We start from the raw sequence: 21,700 nt of genomic DNA, 5'->3' as shown, positions 1-21,700 counted from the left end.
AGGAGGAGAGCTCGGTCCACCTGTTGAAGGTGGGAAACGGTGAAAAATAGAAACCCCAGGGTGTGTGTATGGTGTGAGTTAGTGTAGTGTGTCATTATAATTGAGCCTCGTGTGGACCTCAGGCTTAATGGTGCACTAGAGTGTTCCAAAACTCCTTGAGATCTGGTTTCCATCAAGTGTGGACCCGGAGGAACCACCCTCTCCTTCTCACTCTTTGCGTCTTTGTGTGTGTTTGTATATGCGTGCCTGCGTGTGCGGTTGTACACTAGAAAACCACAGACCAATGGGACGGCGCAGCATGTAGCCTTGGCAGAAAACCCTCTGTGGGCTTGGGTGTAGAGAAAGGACACACACACTCAAATACACACAGGGCATGCTAGAGTGGGTTGATGAGTTTGGCATGGGTTTGCTTTTGCGGTCTCACCGAGAGCCATGTTTCCATATGTTTGTGAAGACTTTTCACTGTATGCTCTGCCAACCCAACTGTGACACTGCACACCATATCTAGGCAGAATCAGCTAAACGGGCTGCAACAAACCTCCAGCCTCAGCTTGTGTACACATGCACACAATCAACAGAGTAATAGAAATGCCACCTGTTAAACGCCAGGGTTGGAGGGATAAGAGTGATGCTGCAGTAGATTGATTCATGTGGACAGTTGTGTACATATGGGCCTATAATTTCTCCAGTTAAATTAATTGTAAATTAAAAGACACAGACTACAGTTAGTCAATTTAAAGTGTAAATTGGGGGGAAAATTTCATTTTAGCATCTTCTTCACTAATATGATACAAAAATAATGTTATTAAAAGTTCAAATGAAATCCATCTTTAATTTTTTTTTTCTTAAATTTATTTAGCAAGATACTATCAAGTGGGTCTACAACAGCAGTGAGAACGCCCAGGAGGACAACCAGAAAACTAACCAGAAACCCATCCCTGAGAAGAATGGAGATGGCTTTGAGTGTAAAGTCGAAGGTGACGACACACGCACACACATGCTCATTCACAAGCTACATGGGAATATGTCATTTTGGCAAAGTGCTTCTTTTTTTTTTTCCTTTTCCCAAAGTGTCTGTGGATGTAATGCAGGGTTGTTCACAGGAACACAATCCCATTACCTCCTTCAGTTAACAAGTAAAACATAGCTCCAAACATGCTCATCTGGAATGTGTTAGTGTGAAAACAGCTGCCCCCTCTGGCTCATCAAGTGTTAATTTCCCCCTGCAATTTATGCATCCCAATGAGAGAGTAAAACAGGAAAGCTATTCCCTTCATAGCAAACAGCTCTGTCAGGATTTATAACTACATTAGGTCACTGCTTCACTGTAGGGCTGGTTAACTTGCTCTTGGAATTGCTCCGGGGTTTGTTTGTTTTTTGTTTTTTGGAGGGAAATGGAAGAAAGCCACGAGCAGAAGGTCTTTCTCTGAAACTATCTGCAGATTTGGTGAACAGAGGCCTCCCACAGTTCTAAGAGTGGTGATGAAAACACTGGAAAAAACTGCATCAGTGCATTGTAGAACATTATTACATGTCATTATAATAGTTTCAGGCATAAATACTGCCTTGTTGCTTCGCCAGTTAACATAAATATTTTATACTATGTGTTTTTTTTATGTCTTATGTTTTTGTGTCTCCAACCTCAGAGGTAATGGACAAAATCAACACTATAGCTATCATTGATGGAAAAACAGACCATGTAAGTCTGACAGTAGACAATGTCCACCTGAGGTACGGAGTGGTGTACGAGTATGACAGCACAGCTGGCACCAAGTGCCATGTACTGGAGAAGATGGTTGAACCCAAGGGATTCTTCAGCCTCACTGCTAAGGTAAAAATGCAATTACATGAATACATTACATTTCCTTTCTCATTAGGGGTGTGTGTTTTACTTATTCATCTTAATGCAAAAATAATTGGTAGGCTAGTTGGTAGCTTTTATAGTAGATATTTGTCCAATATCAAATTTTCCAGCGTTACATTTATTAGCATTTTCTCTCATGTATTGTATTTGTTTAACTGAATATGACTCATAAAGCTACTTTCAGGTGCTTCCTTATTTACAAGGAGTTGTCACAGCACATAGCCCTGCATGTCTGATTTAGCCTTACTTAAATCCATTTCCTGATGCAACCCTAGAAAGATTTTTCTCCCCTCTGGAGACTGAACTGAAGATCTTTTGCTCGTTAGGTGAATGTGTTAACCACTACACTATGGATTCATTAATTGCAGGCCTCATGTGATTCACTATTACTAAGGCAGGAGGCAAAGTTTGGTGTTTAGGGCTCTGCAAAAATGCAGAAAAGCCCCCATGAGGTGTGTATTCTCCACCTGACAGGGAACCCAGTAGTTGAAGTTCTGTGTTAGCAAATCCACATCTAGCAGAATGTCCTATTCAGCTAGAAAAAATCCCCCTGAGCATAATTTATCAAGCAAAGATGTTGCGTTAAGCTGTGACTTTCATCCTGGATGGTTGTGGACAAAAAGAGGGACGACAGTGAAAGAGAGGGAGACATTTTATTACCTTTTATATGATGGATAGTGGTGCTTATTACCAAAGAGCAGCTCCTTGCTTGGTAAGGGATAGCAGCAGACAAGATGTGAACAGACTTTACATCTTGTCTGTGTTTTAGCCGGCTCTTGAGCAGTAGACTACTAACACACGACACTTTTCTCCTCAAATTTGACAAGATACACAAATTCCACCATAAATTCCAGTGTAACGTTTTTGTTGTCACTAAATCCAACAGCTTTCCTGCTGTGCAGATTGGAGTGGAGCTTGAAGCTAGTGAAAAGAGACAGCTTTATTTTAGTCGTGTTAGTTCTCAGCTGGGCTAAGTGCATGCTTTTTACATCCCAGCAGTGATGTTCACAGAATGATCATTATTGATTTAAGATACACAGAGGATGGAAGACTCACTCAGACTTGCTGATGTGGGAAATGAAACACAGTTTGAAGCGTATTTCTGCCAAATTTCATGATGAACAACATCTGTCTTGTTTATGGTAAATTAGACAAGATCACATTTGGGTACATGTTTTTAAGTTGATCTAGATTTACTGTTCTTGTCCTCTAAAGTCTGTTAAAGCTCTCTTCTAAACACTGCCGATGACATGCACAAAACAACACTTGCCATAACTTCTCTCACTATATGCAATATCTCTTTTCTCCCAAGTAAAATTTTAGTGTTATTATAAACATCTGCTCCCGCATTCCACACCGTCCTCTGAGATCTGTGTGATGTTGAATTTTAATGTTGGTTACGCTGTCGGGGTGCATGGGTTGTCTTGTGCTTCAGTCTCTTCCTGCTGTTACATTTCCTCCCTCGCTTTCCACCCTCCTCCACTGGGCATCTCATTAAGAAGGCTCAGAGTTTTGTGTGTCTTATTGTCTTCATATCTAATCTCTGATTTGCAGTCTTCATATGAACAGTATATGCATCACAATAATATTGATATTGGAATTAAACTCCTGATGAAATGCTGCAGAAAAATCTGCCCTCTGTCCAATTTTGATCTTGTTTTCGACTGAATAAGGAGCTTGGTCATTCATTTACATCCCATTAGTTCCTCCAAAAGGGATTTTTTAAAAAAAAAGAAACATTTGCATATCGTTTAATCAACCCTGACTTTGTTTACTCTTTCTGAAATCAGATCCTGGAGGTACTGGCGCGTAATGATGATGCGCTGGTGCAGATGTGTGGAAGGTTGATTTCCAGCTGTGATCTGATCCCAGAGGAGCTGCGGGTGCGCCTCAGTGCCATGCATAGTGAGAGGGCAGAGCACATTAATCGACGCATCACTAACTACAGAAAGGTAACTGTTTGGAGGGCCTTGAGCAGTCTCTTGTTGCCATGCTAAACTGTACAGCTTGGAAGTGTGAGTATGGACAATTCTCTAAAGACCTACAACAATAGAAACAGGATGCAGCTGGTGTGGAGATACACGCTTGCATAGATCCACAACATAGTTTTGCTCCTGAAAGAAAGACTGGGAATCCTTTCTGAAAGCTATAAAACATAGAAATAGTGTAACAGGACTTGTAGAGGGATTTTCACTACATACTTACTGGAAATGAAAAGAAACTTTAGTGTTAAGGACTTTAAGCACACTGAAAAGGTACAGACAAGGTACACATGCATATTTTTCTCACTGTGCTGACCATTAAAGTATCAAGGTGCATCAGTCAGTAACTGGACTGGACCGTAGTACAAACAAGTTCAACCAAGAGCTCAACTATCCGAATGCTTCTTAGCGGCACATGTAATGAGTGGTCGTTGACCTTCAAGACTTATTAAGCCAAAGTGTCTTGCTGACTTCCACACTTATTGCTGACTTTGTGATTGTGTCCACAATATAGCGCTTTGCTTTCAATTACAGCTGGTAAATGACAGAGCCAAAGCATTTTCAGCACTTTTCATTCACATCTGCAAGCATGTGTCTATAGGCAAAACAACGCATGCAAGTGTGCGTGAGAGGGAGAGAGGATCTGACTCAACATGCGATTGTGCCTTGGATTCATTACCAGTCACTTATAAATATCTCTGCATAGCCACAGCCAGTATTTTTTTGTTGTGTAAGATCCCCTCATGCAGCAGAGCATTCCTTCTCAGACCCCTAGAGAAAAAGAGCAAAAATGTATGTAGAGAGAAAAATGAAATCTGTGTGGGACAGGAAGGCGGAACAGAAAATGATTAGAAGGAGACATGAGCTTGGAATAAATTTTCCTGACTTATTCGGAGATCGTGTGGATGTGTTAAATGACTCTTCGGTCACTGAAGGTCACTTCATTGTCCATGTGAATCATCTGTTCAGTTGAAACAACAGCTTCACACTCCAGCTTTAAGAAATAAAAGATGAGAAATGTTTGCTTAAAGGGATTTTTTTCAGGTGTACGTTAGGCTTGTGTTATCTGCCTAAGATGCTAACACCTGATCTGATGGCTTAAAGCATCTGTTGTATATCCAAGACAGGATTCAGGCCCGGTGAGGGTGGGTTCACGCAAAGTGCAAAGAAAAAAAATACCTTCATGATATTCTGTATCAGCTGTATTGGTGACAACGTCACTGCGTGTTGTGTTTTTACAAATAAAGTGCAACTCTTAAAAGAGGTTTCCTTGCACAACAGGGTCAGTTTGGGGTAGAATTAAAATGAATATTGGCGTTGCAGTCAGTGTTAACTTTTGTCTTGTACCAGCACGGCATATGGGACACCATCGCAACATCCCCACAGAAAGACCGGCATGTTTGAGTTAATTTTTTTGGTCTTTTACAATAATTCCGACCTCTGTGAGCTTGACCGTTATGAACGCCGAGCACTCCACCAGCTGTTCAGTTTGCTTTCTACTGCGCACAGCTGTAAACATGGCGACGCGAAAGAGGAATGATGTCACCGGTGTAGCTAGGTGTAACTGAAATGGATTAACACAAGGCAGCCATCCTGACACGAGGCTTTCGTTTTGCCATTTTCTGTTTACATTCTTTTGCCGCTAACACCTTCTTACAGATGATATCATGCACGGTTAGTCGGGAAGGAATGTGTGGGCTGTCGTGTCACAAAAAAGCAAGATTTTATGACTCGGTGATCTCTAGGCTGGCACATTATTTTTATTTAAAATGTGTTTGATATTACTGCGCTGAAAATAAAACCACTGCTCTGGATGTCGTTAAAGCTGAACTTCCAGTCGTAATTACAACATGATGATACAAGCTGCTATGCACAGTTTTAACTCCGTTCATATCAATTTAAATGATAAATGGTGATGTTGAGGTCTGGAATTCTTCACATATGTAAGTAATGATAATCTTATGAGTCTGTCTTGGATCTTTCATTCAGTTTAAATATTTGAGTTTGAATGTTGAGAACATACAGAAATTGGTGTTTATTCTTTTCTTCTAGGACCAGATGTCGCGCATAGAATGTAAAAACAAAACAGCACATTTAGCTAGATAAATACACCGTTGTGTTTCACATGAGCTGCATAATTCAAATACTCTTCCTTTTGTAGCCCACCACCTACCAGTGTATCAAAAGGTGGCTTTCACTGCTGTAATTGCTGTGATTGTGTAAAATCCTGAAAGAAAATCGTTGAAACTATTATAATTTATTGCTCTTGTTCCAGTTTTCCCGGGTACTCAAGAACAGGGCATGGCCCACCTTTAAGCAGGCAAAGGCCAAGGTGTCTCCTCTCCATAGTAGTGACTTCTGCCCCACAAACTGTCACATTAATGTGATGGAGGTGTCCTATCCAAAGACCACAACCTCTTTGGGAAGTGCGTTTGGTGTGCAGCTGGACAACAGGAAGAATACGCTGGAGAAAGGAGGCCGCAGCAGTGCTGAGCAGGGTGAGCATAACAAAACCCACCAGGACAGTGGAGGAATTTTACATATTGATTGACATGTCTGTATTTCTAGTTACATGTAAATAGAAATACAATACATAACTAAATGCATTGTACATAAAGCCATCAAGTTGCTCAATAATAGCTCAAAAAGGAGAAGATTGCAGTTTACACTTATGTGATCCTACACCACTTAACATTATTTAATCATTACAAATCAGTCAATATATAATCAAATAGTATAATCAATATATAATCAAATGTATAGCTAAATACACACACACACACAACAATATAAACTTCACCAACTATAATTTATATATATTCATATATATATATATATATATATATATATATATATATATATTTCTTCTTAAACAAAGTTATGCTTGGACATTGTCGTAATTCCGCATTTAAACTATTCCACAATTTTACACCAAATATAGAGAAATGTCTTCTTCCCTTCAGAAAACTGCTTCTTTTGATTTAGTGCACCTCTTAAATGGTAAGCCCCACCCCCCAAAATATTCATAATGGTTATTACTAACCTTACATTATAAGGTTAGTAGTGCTCAAGGTATTTGTTTCATCAGAAAATAGAAAACATTTTTAAAAACGTCATTTTGCATATATCATTGATCATTTTGGCCCTACCACTCAACCCTGTGGTATACCACACACAATGTCCAGCTTTTTTTTTTTTTTTTTTTTTTTTTTTGTATTCTACTGTTTTTTTTCTTCATGCTTCTATGTTCAGGTAAGCTGAACCCCATGGTAAATGTGCAGCACACCATTACAACTATGGCAGCACCATCGGGTCATAGCCTGGGGCGGACCGAGGGCCACGGCCTTCGTTTCCTGCTCAGAGAAGAAGACCTGCTCACCCTGGATGCATATCAGAAACTTCTCTATAAACTCACTGCTGCTGTCAGGGAGATGGAGACACACGGCGCCCACATTCATAAGTGAGTAGCTTTGTGTGCATACCTACTCTCAATGAAATATGTTTCATTAATGATCACAGACCTTTGAAACCAGATTGTGTCATATAGCATGCTGTAGCCAAAGTAACACGTATAATAAATGTGCAACAGCTGGGCATTTTAATAAACATACAGCACCTATGAACGCAATGCATGTGACAAAGATTTGGGCGGAAATGTGTCGATTTGGATTTTTTTTTCTCTATAAAACACAATTTGTGCTGGAAAAGTAATGTGTGGCCAATCAGGATTTTGGCATGCTTCTTTCTGTTACGGGACTCATTATTTGGAGTCAATGAGGCAATGGAAAGGAAATGGGAAACACTCCTCCTGTCAAACTTAGCCACACCACCCGTGAACCAGGAAGTACTGTCTCACGTAGGAGGGTGTGATGCTCGATTTCGTTTTCCTCAGTGACCTGCCTTTAAAGAGAAACTTTTGTCTACAGATTGCTGCTGCAGCAGTCTGTAATATCTACTGGTGGAAAGCTAACTGGTTATAATGTGTGTTATGAAGAAGAGCCATCTGGGTGATTTAGTCATTAGGAGTCTTCTCAGCTAAGGCAGCAACATTCGGAGAATGACATTAAACATTGCAAGCGGAGCTGTCACCTAACTGCGGTAATAATGAGCGGAGTCCACGGCAGGGCTCGTAATGAGTGAGTCTGGACAAATTTCATTATGCTCCTGTCGATGGCAATTAACGTAGTCGCATCCATGCACACTGAAATGGTCCAAGATGTACCCACCAAAGCAAAAGTGACCTTTAGCATCAGCTATCTGTTCAAACATGCGGATACACACGAGCACTTAAGGAGCTTGTTAAGGCTGAGCTGTAAGGTTGGGCACGAGTGATACTAATAGGATGCACTGCAAGCATCAGCAGTGTGACTGAATCTCTTTGACCTTTTGTGGGTGCTTTGAGAACTTTAGCAGATTAGTTTTTGTTAACCTGTTCACAAATTGGCCAAGGGTCATTATTACTACTACTTTAACTGCTACAAATACTACAGGCACCTTTTCCTCCCTTGTCTACGCTTGTCTGTGTCTTTTTCTTTATCTCATTTCCTATCTCTTGATGTATTTGCACCCATCAGCATGGATACTGGAGACTGACATTCTTTGCTCACTGTGACTCTTCCTTTTCTGTACTGGGTGTGGTCAGCTCTGACAGCACTACATGAAGGATGTAATAATGAACTCGGGTGACTATTTTGTGCATTATGTTACACACAGTCCTCTTCCGTTCCCAACATCAGAGGAAGTCTACGGTACATTTGTGGCAGATTAGAAATATCCGTAAGCAATTTGGGAAAAGCAAACAACTCCACGTTATATAAGTTCTTGGCCGGCCAGCGAGGAATCCATTGAGGCTGTGACCTGTGAACCTTTGTCTCCGGGGCCACCGAGAAGGCTTCGCAGCTGTGTGAGGACATTCCTGGTGACGTGCGTTATATCAGGGCCTCCTCCCTTCCTGAATCCATACCACCCGTTTTCATATCTTTTCCTTATTCTTTGCACATTATAAAAAAGTACCATGACTAGCAGTGGGTGGAGAGCTATAGGATCCACTGACTTATTTATCTCATTTTGGAGTGAATCATTATGCAAATGTCTTACTGTGGAACGGCCTGATGTGGAGCTTTTGTAATGCAGACGCACTTACAGATGCAATAAATGTGATGGAAGTCTAATAGTTTAATGTGTCAAAGTGGGTTAAAGAGCTTCCTGTTGGAGATTAAGAGATCTTTCTGATTTGGTGCAATAAGCAGTGATGTACTTTGGCCTGTTCTCATTCTTTTTTTCTCTTTTTTTTTTTTCTGTCTCTCTCTTTTGAAGCCACTTCTCTGATCCAGTCATTGTTATTCTGCTTTGCTCCCTCGCCCCAAACTGCGTTCACTTCTTTATTAACCAATAGCCAATCACAGAGCCTGGAGGGCTTCTCCATGGCGATGGAATGTCACTCAGTTTTACAAGGGGCATTGTGGTGCCTCCTGGAGTGGACCTTAATGAGGGCATCTTTGTGGCCTAGTCAGCCTGTGAATGGGTAGAAAGGGGGTTGGGGGAGGGAGGGGGAGGAGGTGAGGTGTTGAAAATCATAAAAATAGGCATCAAACTGGGATGCATTTGGCTTCCATCAGAGAGACAGTTTGTTTATTTTTGATGAATCCCCTCCCCTCTGCCTCTGAAAGGTCTTGGAGGCCAATGGTGTGACACGATGGAAAATGCAAGCAGACACAAATTAAAATAAGTCTGAAATGTAAACAGACATCGCGTGCCAGTGTTTTGCGTGGGGAGAGATAAAAAAAAAAAAAACCCTAAAAAAAATCCCTAGCCTAGAATTTATTGGAATATGGCTTTAAATGCCACCATGTGTTGCTGCAACTGTGAAAATATCCCACGTAGCCTCTTCCTGCTTCTCTGATAGCTGTCTAACAGAATGCAAGCCAAGGGTAATAACAAGAGCGGAGCTGATCTCTGCAGCCGTGCTGCAGCGTGTTGACACAGCTGCACCTTGCTACATGTTTGAACCTATTAATACGATGCCGATCCCTGACATCTGAAGCTGTTGTGCGGAAGTCAAACACAAACAGACTGGGGTTTGAGTTTGGCCTGCTCACTCAGCTGTGGAAGCTTACTACATTTGCGTGGGCTAAAGTGCAGACTGTATGCACCAATGAAAACGTTTCAGTGCTGGGACATGTGTAAGATCATGTGTATGATCAAAGGAGCTGCTGTTATCATGCTGCTTTGTTTCTAGATTTGGATGAACGTCATAGTTTTAAATAACCCTTCCTGCCTTTCTTCCTTTTTCCCCCTCCTTTCCTTCCTTTCTCTCTCCATCAGCCTTCTATCCTCCATCACCCATCCTCCAGCCTCAGAGGTGAGAACCCCTGAGAGCTACATTACGGGAGAGAGTGAGGGAGAGAAGGGTGAAAGGAATGGGAAGAAAGTCTGTTTTAATATGGCAGGGGATGAGCAGGAGGACTCCGGGCACGACACAATCAGCAACAGAGACTCATACAGGTAAAACCAAAGTCAAACATGGTCACATAGGGTGATCGAATTTCTGAGAGTCTTTATCATTTAAAAGATTTTAGAAAAACAAGTAGCAAAGTTGTAATATAAAGCAATATTTATGCATAGCTTTTCATACAATAAATGCAGATGCATGGCTTAGTTTTCCATACCTAAAGTGTATGATATCAAACCTATCCATATCAGTTATTATGTGCACCTCTAAAGTATACGTCATCTTAAATTTTTTTTCTCAAATTTCTTATCAGTGACTGTAACAGCAATCGAAACTCCATTGCCTCCTTCACCAGCATCTGCAGCAGTCACTGCAGCTCCTACGTTCACAGTGACGACATGGACTCAGGTATACAAAATGCAACAATAGGGACACTGTTATCCTCCACATAAAGCTTATCGGTATAAATCATGCATGAGTTGTATTTTCTGTGTAATATCCTCATGATTGATCACATTAAGTAACCTGTGACCATGCAGCAGTAGGGAGGAAAACCCTGTTTCAGCTCGGTGTCATAAACCGTAGCCTTTGTCAACAGTAATATTGTAAAAGGCTGTCTTGTAACAGGTAACAGTTATTAAGTGAAACTGTGTATTTGAACCAGAACTAACTAGAATGCACTGGACTTTCTGTCCACATACAGTAAACCTATGCACTGGTTTTACTACAGTACAGTTGTAATCCCCCCTCTGCAGGAGATGAGATGCCCTCGAGTGTGTGGCTGTCACATGATAAGCAGAAGAAGCTTCACAGCTTTCTAGAGCACCTGTTTAGCCAGGTGGGTGAAATATGAGTTAATAAGTTTTTTTTACACAATTTTATTTTCCCAGAATATTCCTCAGACTTAATGTTGGTTATTGGACAATGACACATTTTCTGTTATTTAGCCTCTAAACACCACAGTGCACAGTTTAAATCTAGCAGTCAAGGTGTGATTGAAGTGGAGACAGACATTTTTATAATACATAGTCTGCCACTTCAGTGGAACCAGGATACTAGTGTTTAAGTGGCTAAGAGTAGTTCACATTAGGCTTATGGCCAGGTGAGGTCTGCCACCTTCTTATTCCATTCTGTGAATTCAGAAGATAAATTGATTCCCTGTTCAGGTGTCATTGCAAGTGAAAGAAGCCATCACTATGCTAAAAACCAACAGGACAAAGCAAAGATGTTAAGAGTGAACAATATGGTACATTCCTAAAAAGACAGAATACCCATCTGAGCCAACAACACCAAAAGCCCTGAAAGCCCACAGAAGACAACTAAAGTGGATGGTTACGAATTTTTATTTTCTTTTAAAAGATCCATCCAGGCGAAGAACACTCTTGAGGAGGTAGACATATCATTGTGAAGGTCTACAATCAATTTATATTCATGAGGTTCACAACAAAGTGCAAACCAGCGGTTACACTCTTGAGCACCACATTTTCTGTGGAGGCAATGTTACAGCATGGGCACGCATAGATGCCGATGGAATGAGGCTACTAGTGTTTTTCAACTGCTGCTGCTGAGATTCAGCCAAATGCTGCAAAACTGACTGGACAGTACAAATAGACAATAGCCCAAAGCTTACTGCAAATCAACCCAAAAGTTTCTCAAAGCAGAGATAGGAGATATTCTTCAGTGACCAAGTCAGTCTCTTGATCTCATCCCTACAGAACCTGCTTTTCAGTCACTAAAACAAAACCAAATGCAGACCCCCACAAACAATCAGCAACTCAAAGCGACTGCAGTAAAGACCTGATAGAGCCTCTGAAGGGAGGAAATACAGCATTTGGTGATTCTAGGCTTCAGGCAGTCACTGCAAATGATTTTCATCCAAGTATTAAAAACAATCTTTATATTTAAAATCCTGTTAGTTAGGAACTGTGTATAAAAATTGCTGTAATTATAAAACAGTTACAGCAATTGCACTTCAATCACATCGGTGTCATTGTCCAAACACTTGCTCCCTTTTTTTTGCCTGGTTAAAATGAAAGAAACATGTTATTGTGTTGCCTAATGGTATTGTGTGATAGTTATTTCCTTGTGTGTTAACACAAATATGAGACCAAAATGCACAGTGAATGAATTTCAAACACAAAGAGATGCTCTTGTTTCATGTGTAACTTATTGTTTTTTCCAAAGGTCAAATGTTTATTGGGGCTTTTGGGTATGAAAAGCAGGGGTTGTGTATTTTTGAATTGTGCTCAGGAAGGGAAAAATTGCAAGAGCCTTAATGATCCTTGACCTTTCTGGAACCTTTAGAGCAAAGACCGACCAAATCTTATTACGTGTTTTATGAGGACATTTCGATCGGCAGAGGACAAGCACAAAAAAACAAGCCATGGTTGGCTGTCTCTGCTGTGCAGTGTGTAAACAAAGCACAAACTTTGTTCACTGCGGCTCTGTCAGCGTGTGTATGTGTGTTGCAGAAAGAGCAGGAAAAGCAGGTGTTGGGTATGCCTGGGCAGTTTTTTGCTTCCATCCACATCCACATGCAGTACTTTCAATCCATACTGTGTGAGGAAACTGTATCAAGTGCATCAGATTGACCCTTGTTCTGTCTTCAGGTGGACTCAATCACTAGCATGCTGACAGGAGCAGTAGTGGCTCGGGCATTTGAGCAGACCAAATGCTTCACACCTGGAAGAGGATTACAAGGTAAGACAGCCCCTTGTGCCGGTGATGTCGTCACCTGCATCCTCATTAATAGAAAAAGTTTAACCTTTTCATTAAAGCTAATTACTTTTGTGTTTTCTTCTGTGTTATATTTGCATCGTTTTGGGAGAAAGGACAAAGAAAAAGATGATGCTAGAGACTCTTGAGCACCGACGGCACCAATGTGGACATAAAACAGAACAGGCACTGAAAAATGTTGCAGCCGCCTGCACATAGGGGCAGTAACTTCCTGTTGTGTAATGAGTGTATGCACAGACTTTGGGGAAAGTGTTGTAGGTGGATTTGAGAATGTTTAAAAAAAACAAACAAAAAAAACAGATTCCCAGCCATTTCCCCTCTGCCTCTGCACTTTTCCACTTCTTTTCACTTTCAGTCATTGTGGTGCCCTTCCCTTTATAGCGCTGAAATAGCACCACTTAGTTGGGTACTCATCTTCACTTTACGGTTTATTGTAGTGCTACTTACCAGTCAATTGAAAATGTGACCCTATAAAAGCTCTTGAGCTTGTATGCTATATGATCGTTTAATTTTACTCTGTTTATTTGCTACCTGACCTCCTCCTAGCCTTGGTTTTTAACCACGTTTTCTATTGTTGTGTTTTATCTCTCTAACAAAAATGTAGCAAATGTTACTGAAAAAGGACAGAATTTACCCTTTATCATTCCCCACACAAATTCAAACTATCTTACATTGCCCTTTTATCCTCTGTGGAGCGCTATTCGGATGACTCAGTCCATTTTAAGATAAGAAAAGTGGTTGACATCAGCAATTGTTTTCTTTCTGTCTTTGCAAAAATGCTATCTGTTTTATATCCTGGTGGTTTGTATTGTGCTTAGCTCTCATATGACAAAGTTTGTTTATTTTATGCTTTTTGAAAGTGACTTTTATGAAGTGCAGTGTGCAGTAAGAGGGGAAAAAAATAGAAAATTATCCAGTGATTCTGTCATGTTGATTACTAAAGCTTGCAAACACTCCGACCCATTTGGCGCACAGCCTTTCTCTCTCATCTACAGCTGTCCTCAAGTCAGTGCAAATATGCTTGAACTGAAAATAGGTCTGCTTCTCTTTGTGGGTTTGTCTGTGTGTGTGTGTGTGTGTGCGTGCGTGCCTGTTTGTGTGCGGGTTTGTACGCATAAATTCCCTCAGGACGCCTTGATCAGAGCAGATCCATCACAACTCCAGTAATGTGTGTGGTTGATAGCAGGGCAAATAGGATTATCTGACAAGTAGAGCATTCCTGCATCTCACGCCCTGTCTGTTGCTCTAAGACACACAAAGCCCCTGATAACAGCCACCTTTCTCTCAGAGATCTGTTGTTTTTCAAAGTAAACTTTATTATAAGTCATTCTGTGTAGTTTTTTGTTTCTTTTAACAGGTGTTACATCAGATTGACATGCTTTTATACTCATTTTTCAGCACTGTCTGGGCGAGGTGATAAAAAGATTTGATGACAGGAGTTTAAAATTGATTAATAAAAAAGAAGTGTTGCCTCTGGACATCAGTGACCTATAATTTTCTCTAGAAAGATTGAGCGAGATGGTGCGGCTTGACAAGGAAAGAGAAAAAGATGAGGTTAAGCAGGCTGATTTAGGCACGATATTTTTTTTTTTTAATGCAGTTTTTCTCATTGACTGGTAATCTCTTTATGCCAAGTGTGCCTCACAACTGATATAGAGTACATGCATTCATGTAGCTATGGTAGACCCATGCTAATTTACCGTGTATGTTTGTGTTTCTGTCAGAGTTTCAGCAGGAGATGGAGCCCCGAGTGAGCAGCACCAAAAAGTTGCGTCTCCACGTCAAGCAGGATCCCTGGAACCTTCCCAGCAGCGTTCAGGCGCTCACACAAACCATAACTAAATATGTTGAAGGTCAGCGTGTACCCGAGCAGCTCCTCACATGGTTAACATGCACACCCAGCCCCTTACACTTTATGCTTTCTCAATGCTCAAGCCTTGTAGCTTGCTCACACAGTCACATCAAATATTTATCATGGATAGAACATGTCTGGCTGGAGAAGAAATGTGCTTTAAATTGACAGAGTATCCAGTAAACCTCGTCGCATTTATGAAATGTAATAACCTCTGTTACAGTTGTGTGGGTACAGGCAGTCCCACTAACTGCAGCACTTTCCTTAACCTTTAAACCTGAAACCATCCTGGGATTCATAAATTGGAGGAACAGAGGTGGAGCTGAACACATGCAGAGAATTAAAGAGCTGCACTCTGTGAGATTCCTTTATTTATTGATTTTTATCCAGAGAGGCATTTCGTCCATATTTATTCCCAACGGGAGTGTGTGGCTTTTGTGTTCGTTGGCAGACAGATTAAATACACAGACACATACAGTAATACTGTACATGGACACACTAGCACTAAATTCCCAGATACAAACAAAGGCCAGCCACACAACACTCCTGGGAAAGGTGAGCGGGCGGTCACGCTTGAGAAAAGTCTCCTTATTAATAATAAGCAGAGGCCCTGTGTATGCTACTTTTTTTCCCTCCTCTTCCCATGATGGCTTTTCAAGCAGTGCAGCCTCCTGCTAGTATACCCGGAGCTCTGAGATGGCTATAAACAAATGAGGATTTATGTTGTTATCTTTGCCTCTGGTTGTTTTTATGATGTTATGTTTTTTTTATATGCTCAGATGGAGTGAAGTTACACAGAGTTGTCCTATTTATGACTTTAAGACTTTAAATTTAAAGTATAGGTCAGTTCAGTTAAGGAGAAATGGGTCTATTTGATTTGATAAAAGGTTGTCCACTGCCTCACTGAATTTCTTTTCTTTTTTCTTTTTTTGTTTTATTCAGAGGTGAAGACTCGACTGCTCTTGGTCCTACTACAGTATACAGGTTTGTCCCTTTCTTTTACACTGAAGATTTACTCTGTTTAAATACAGATTGCAATAGCAAATTAATTTTAGGCCTTTTTTTTAAGAGTGAAACCCAAAACAACACTCCCATAGACATTGCTGTGTGCTCGTGACCCAAACTCAAAGCTCAATAAGATGCAGACACAAAACATGAAAGAAAGGGGAAAGAATTAAGTCAGATACCTACAACACAGAAAATAGTTTCATGTGTGCACCTGTAATTATAGAGCACATTTTTCACTTTGTGTTACAGTTATAATTCAGTTCAGGTTCATTTCTATAGCACCAAAACACAACAACAGCTGCCTCACATCATAAAGACCCAACAATTATAGAGAGAAAACCCAAACAATCAGATGACCACCAAAGAGAAAGCACTTGGCGACAGTAGGGAGGAAAAACTCAATCTTAGAAAGCTCCAGCAAGACCAGGCTCAGGGAGCCATCTGCCGCGAGGGGTTGGGGTTGAGGAGGGGGAGAGAGAGGACAAAAGGCACAACGTGGAAGCAACCCAGAGATTGATATTAATGATTAAATGCAAAATACAAGAGTCAGAAGTACATTGCCATATCTAAGGGTTAGATCTCAGTTTCTTACAATCAGTGTTGGGAAGGTTACTTTTAAAATATATTCCACTACAGATTACAGAATACATGCCCCAAAATGTATTTTGTAACGTATTCCGTTACGTTACTCAATGAGAGTAACGTATTCAGAATACTTTGGATTACTTAATATCATCATACTTTTTACAACTACATGAATGTGATTTATTACTATTACTGAAGGCTACTCGCCATACCAATACCAACTAGATGTTTAAATCTTAACATAAATGAGTAACAGTAGGTGGACATTAGGTAAGGCTGCACTTTTTGCAGCGATCTCGTATAGGAAACTATTCCACGCGTATATAAAACAGGTCCGCGGCTCTGAACCGTAGTAAAGGGTCCTCTGGCTAATACCTTGGTTCCGTGTCGGGCTCGTAGCTGAAAACTAGCTTTACTTTGTTGTCTGGGTCAACTTTGCTAGCGAGAGACAGAGAGAGGCGTTGAAAGGCTGCTCCAACGGAACTTATTGTTTCGGAGGAAAACACGAACACGGTGTACAGTCGAGTCTTAATAGCTTACTTACACCTGGGCTCGTCAGGCACTCTTTTTGGCTGCAGTGGTTATTATTATATTTACATGCTTCCAGCTCCCGTTTCTGCTCGGTGACAGCTCGTACTTTTCCTTTTTCTCCCTCCTCGTGCTCACAGACACATAACAGGTATGGCAGTCCATTCTCCCTGCAGCACGGACTACACTGCCCATGAGGCTACATTCTTTAGGGCGATGCCTGTAACTCTCTGCTTATTGCCTTCATATTAAATAATTTTGTGAATAATAATTTTTAAAAATATTTCTTCACGTCATTATGTGGGCTGCAAGTAGAGGTGACATGGGCCGCGAGACATTAGAGCTTCTTAATGCGTGTTTTGTTTGGGTTTCCACCGGCGTGGAATTACCAAAGATAGAGAGGGCATAGCCTAACATATGAAACAGGAAAAGACCGCCATGTAATCCATTTATTTCAACAAAGTAACTGTATTCTAAATGCCACCTTTTTAAATGGTAACTGTAACGGAATACAGTTACTCGTATTTTGTATTTTAAATACGTAACGCTGGTACATGTATTCCGTTACTCCCCAACACTGCTTACAATAGAAGCTGCTTGTCCGGAGCCCAAAAATTGAAATCCTTCCGATCTGGCTGTCACTTTAAAAAAAAAAAAAAAAAAAAAAATACGAGAAGCTGTGAAATAAAATATCAGTTCCCTCCCTTAAAAACTGAGGTTTCTACTGGCCTTCAAATCTGCTTTCAATAACGAGGACATCCAAATATTTTAAGGATTTTGAGCATCCATAATCTTTTGTTAACTTGAGCTACACTCCTGAGAGTCCGTAGTCAGAGAGTAGCAGGTATTTGCCCTGAAAACTTTGAAGGAACTGGGTCAAGTACTTCTAATGGATTTTGGATAATAGCATTTTAAAATGACCCATCAAACGCTAAAAAAACCACTAAAACCACCCCTACCTTTATCCTTTGAAATACTGTACTGAACGACAGCGGAGACCTGAAATTGAGCATAATTCCTATTATGGATAGTCTCAGAAGGCATTGCAGGTGGACAGTGATGTATTATAGTTACAGGTGTATTATTTAAAGAAAAACAAAATCCCATAGTAAAAAGGTTGGGAACCACTCCATTAAAAATAACTTCCACGTTGCCAAAGCTATAAATCAAAATCTATAGGACTACTTGTGTTGGCACTATTATACTGGAGAAGCCAGGACCGAATAACTGCTGATAAAACTCAGACATTACGCTCATTTACAGACCCCCGGGAACTGGGTTAATAGTGTCAAAAAGTTTGCGGTCATTCCCTGCAACATTCACATTATTCATTTCTGAGGGGCTCATGAACCTATTTTTAACTCAGTTGGATTGCTGAACTTTTTAAAGGGGCCTATTTCTCTGGAAATTATGGCAGCCAATTATTTTCCGCTTGGGCACACCTGTCATTTGCTCTCATTTTTTTCCTGATACATTATTTAATACCCAACACATGTGGAGGGGTGGGGGAGGGCAGCCTTTTGTTCACCTTACTGAAAGTCTCTTTAATTACCATAATAGACCTGTGGCACTTATTTCTTTGACCCTCATTGCTTTACACTGCAGTTTTTAATCTTGACTCTTCGCTCTGTTGTTTCTCTTTTCATCTTTTCCTGAATCTACTTCTTAGCTTCTTTCACTGCTTGAGCTCTTTACTCATCATGATTTTCTTTTCAGTCTCACACCTCTTTGTTTCCTTGCAGACTCAGAGATCCAGCTACGTCGCGATATGGTATTCTGTCAGTCTCTAGTTGCGTCTGTGTGTGCCTTCTCCGAGCATCTGCTGGCTGTCCTCAACCAGGTAAATTATGTATGTGACTTGTTTAGAACTGGGAATTAAGATACAGTTATTTTCCTCAGCTCTCTGCTTAGCTTTTCTGTATTTTCTCTCAGTTCTGCAATGTAGGGAAAGATGTTGACCAGGAAATCCCTGACTCCCAGGACCTTCAGGAGGCCCAGGAAGCTAGCCGTCGATGGCTCGAGCAGATTGCCAGTGCTGGGCTGCTGTTCCACTTCCAGTCCCTCCTTTCGCCCAATCTGGTGAGCGACAGATTGGATATAGACACTGTGAAAACAGGAGTTTGCTGTTCATTTTGTTGTAAAATAATCAAGCCTGTTACTATGCATATTTTTGCATTATATAAAAGTAAATGTTATTTTTAAATGACAGTTATAACCATAGTCGTGTCAGCTAAGTGCTATCAGGGGACATCATGTGTTTAGAAATCCCCTTGCTCACATTTGTATTTTGTTTGGCACATTCTCCCTGGGTAAGTGAACTCCTGCCATGCATGCTTGGACATCCTTCCAGATTCTGATGGTTTGTATTTACTCTTTCTATGAACGGGTCTCTGTTTGTGGAGCAACATGACCCCCCCTTGAATTTGAACCTAAAATGCTGTTGAGACTTTAATTTTTAGTCTATAATTAATGTGGTGGTAAGACATATAATATGATGTGATATACTTATCTTGCCAGAGCGCCTTTCATGTTCTGATAAACAAACAGCATACCAAACAATCAGTCATATCAACCAGTATTGGTTACTGAGTTTCAAAGTTTTCTACAGCCATGTGAAATATGTTTTCACGGGACTCACATGTTGACTCAGTAACTGCTAGTTGCAGAGGACCTTTGGCCTGTGTTTGTTTTTTATGTTATTGTACAGCACTTTGGTCAGCTCTGTTGCTGTTGTTAAAAGTGCTATATAAATAAGTGGTATGGCCTGCTCATGAACTTTAACATTTAACTTGCTAACTGAGCCTAAGATGCAGCTCTTGGGCTTTTTGCTGTTTTTCCCAGCATTGCACAGTTTGAGCTTGGGGTGAGTCCATTGTAGCATTGTGTTAAAACACATCTGAATGCTCCAGAGCTGCAAAATCCCCAAACTTTTGCTTATAAAAGTGCTCACACTTGCTTATGATCACTTATTCAAGTACATTCGATTAGCAGTGCCTGGTTACTGCTTTTCTTCTCAATTCACATGGAAGCAGTAAGGATTTACTCTCTCAAACCTTCTTTTTCTCATGACTGTATGTTATGAGCTATGCAACAAGATTTTGCTTTGAGCTACAGCTCAGTCATTAACTGCAGCTACCAACTAAGATGCTATTTATGTGGATTTTCAACATTTATCATCATCGATCAATACGCCACTACCAGGTTGTGTGGTGGACCTCAACAAAAGCAATATTTTCAAGATCCCAGTTGCTACAGCTGTGCTCCATCTGTTGTTTCTCAGGTATCGGACAGCTTCCTGGTCAGCATAGTTACTATTTAAGCTGGATCTGCTAACTCAAGGTGTCCTCAGACAGCAGACCTCAAATGCCTTAAAACCAAAACACGTAGTTGTTTGAGCTTTGTTTTTGCCAGATTGTTTTTTATCACACATGTCTAGGCAGGAGTTCATTATGAACAGCCGCTGCTAATACCGAGCCAAGCACAGACTGCAACCTCAGTGGGATCAATATTAACATTTCCCACCAAGGTATATAATAAATTCAAATGTGTCTTCAACCAAGCTCGAGAAGCCAAAATTTTAGTTTAAGTAGCTGAAGGACTGGTGATATATTTTTGAAAGCTGTTATTTGCTTCTTTACCGCCGTTTGTGGATGACTGTTTATTTAAGTTAGAGGGGTAGGTGGCTTATGTCAAGACCTAGGAAATGATGGTTGATTCTCCTTGCCTGCTGCCATACTGCCTTTTTCTCTGCACGCCTTCCCCTCTCTGTCTGTCTCAAGAAATTTCTCTTTCAAGTGTCTCTGTGGAACAAACTAGGGCCTCGGTACCTGCAGGTGATTCCAATGAAATCTCAACACGTTCCTTTTCAGGGCACCGCATGAAAGGCGGCATGAGTGGAGCTGGGGACGTTGTGAATGTGTGTGTGTGTTTGCGTTTTTGTGTCCACTGAATACCGTGTGTGTCGGGGGTAATGTGTTTATGTCACATCCTCTGAGATAAACTTGCCCATACACACAGCAGGTGTCACTTGGCAGGACAGTGGGTACCCTTCTGTCACATGTCGGGCCATCTCAAATGTGTTTTTAGAAAAAGGCCCTAATCCTCTTCCACCGCTGCTCCTGTTTATCCCTCTGCATGTGGTGGATGGAAAGCAGAAGAGACTGGGGAAGAAATGAAATGGGAAGAAGGGTGACTGAGGAGCGCAGTGTGTCAGAATCAAAATATTCAAGGTGCTATCACTGTGGCCACAAGCAGACGCGCTTGCCATTAGGGTTGCCTCTGTGGATGTTTGAAATGGAAACATGTACAGACACACAGTCAGAGATATATAAGCAATCAATCTGAAGCAAATATGAACATATCAATGCTAAAGTGCTGTGCCACTACAAATCTGAGTGATGGTGCACTTAAATATTTTTTTTCAGTGAGGACCACTGTACTGCAGTCAAAAGAAGACTGTCATTTCCATCTTCAGTAATTTTGTATTTGGCTTGAGCAGACACACAAAGTTCCACATGCATGTATGGAAAGACGAGGATAGCTTCCATCTGCATAGATGAAAAGTTAGTGTTGGTGATGGTGAGAGCACAGCAGGATCCCCTGTAAAGAGCAGAGCATGCGTCAGTGGCAACTTTTATATTTATCAGATAGATATAACTGTATGGGTCAGATACAATGCAAAAAAAAAAGATACA

At 40.8% G+C, this 21,700-nt stretch overlaps 1 protein-coding gene across 2 annotated transcripts in view; it reads left to right on the top strand.

The window, feature by feature from the left end:
- prex2 (phosphatidylinositol-3,4,5-trisphosphate-dependent Rac exchange factor 2) overlaps positions 1-21,700 on the top strand; it is a 94,062-nt gene that overhangs the window by 47,234 nt on the left and 25,128 nt on the right. The window contains exons 21-33 of one of the 2 annotated variants that reach the window (XM_084939238.1): positions 860-977; positions 1,647-1,831; positions 3,655-3,816; positions 6,122-6,344; positions 7,099-7,306; positions 10,171-10,350; positions 10,611-10,705; positions 11,053-11,135; positions 12,907-12,997; positions 14,758-14,886; positions 15,828-15,869; positions 18,749-18,846; positions 18,939-19,085. In XM_084939238.1, coding sequence (XP_084795364.1) covers positions 860-977; positions 1,647-1,831; positions 3,655-3,816; positions 6,122-6,344; positions 7,099-7,306; positions 10,171-10,350; positions 10,611-10,705; positions 11,053-11,135; positions 12,907-12,997; positions 14,758-14,886; positions 15,828-15,869; positions 18,749-18,846; positions 18,939-19,085 — 1,761 coding nt within the window. Of the gene's footprint in view, positions 1-859; positions 978-1,646; positions 1,832-3,654; positions 3,817-6,121; positions 6,345-7,098; positions 7,307-10,170; positions 10,351-10,610; positions 10,706-11,052; positions 11,136-12,906; positions 12,998-14,757; positions 14,887-15,827; positions 15,870-18,748; positions 18,856-18,938; positions 19,086-21,700 lie in introns of both variants that reach the window. The other variant, XM_084939237.1, reaches the window with a different exon arrangement.

This window comes from Perissodus microlepis, chromosome 9 (genome assembly GCF_051167445.1).
Source record: "Perissodus microlepis isolate ML-2025 ecotype Zambia chromosome 9, ASM5116744v1, whole genome shotgun sequence".
Taxonomy (NCBI): domain Eukaryota; kingdom Metazoa; phylum Chordata; class Actinopteri; order Cichliformes; family Cichlidae; genus Perissodus; species Perissodus microlepis.
The sequence above is the reverse complement of the archived record's forward strand: the minus strand, read 5'-3'. Positions and strand labels throughout refer to the sequence as shown.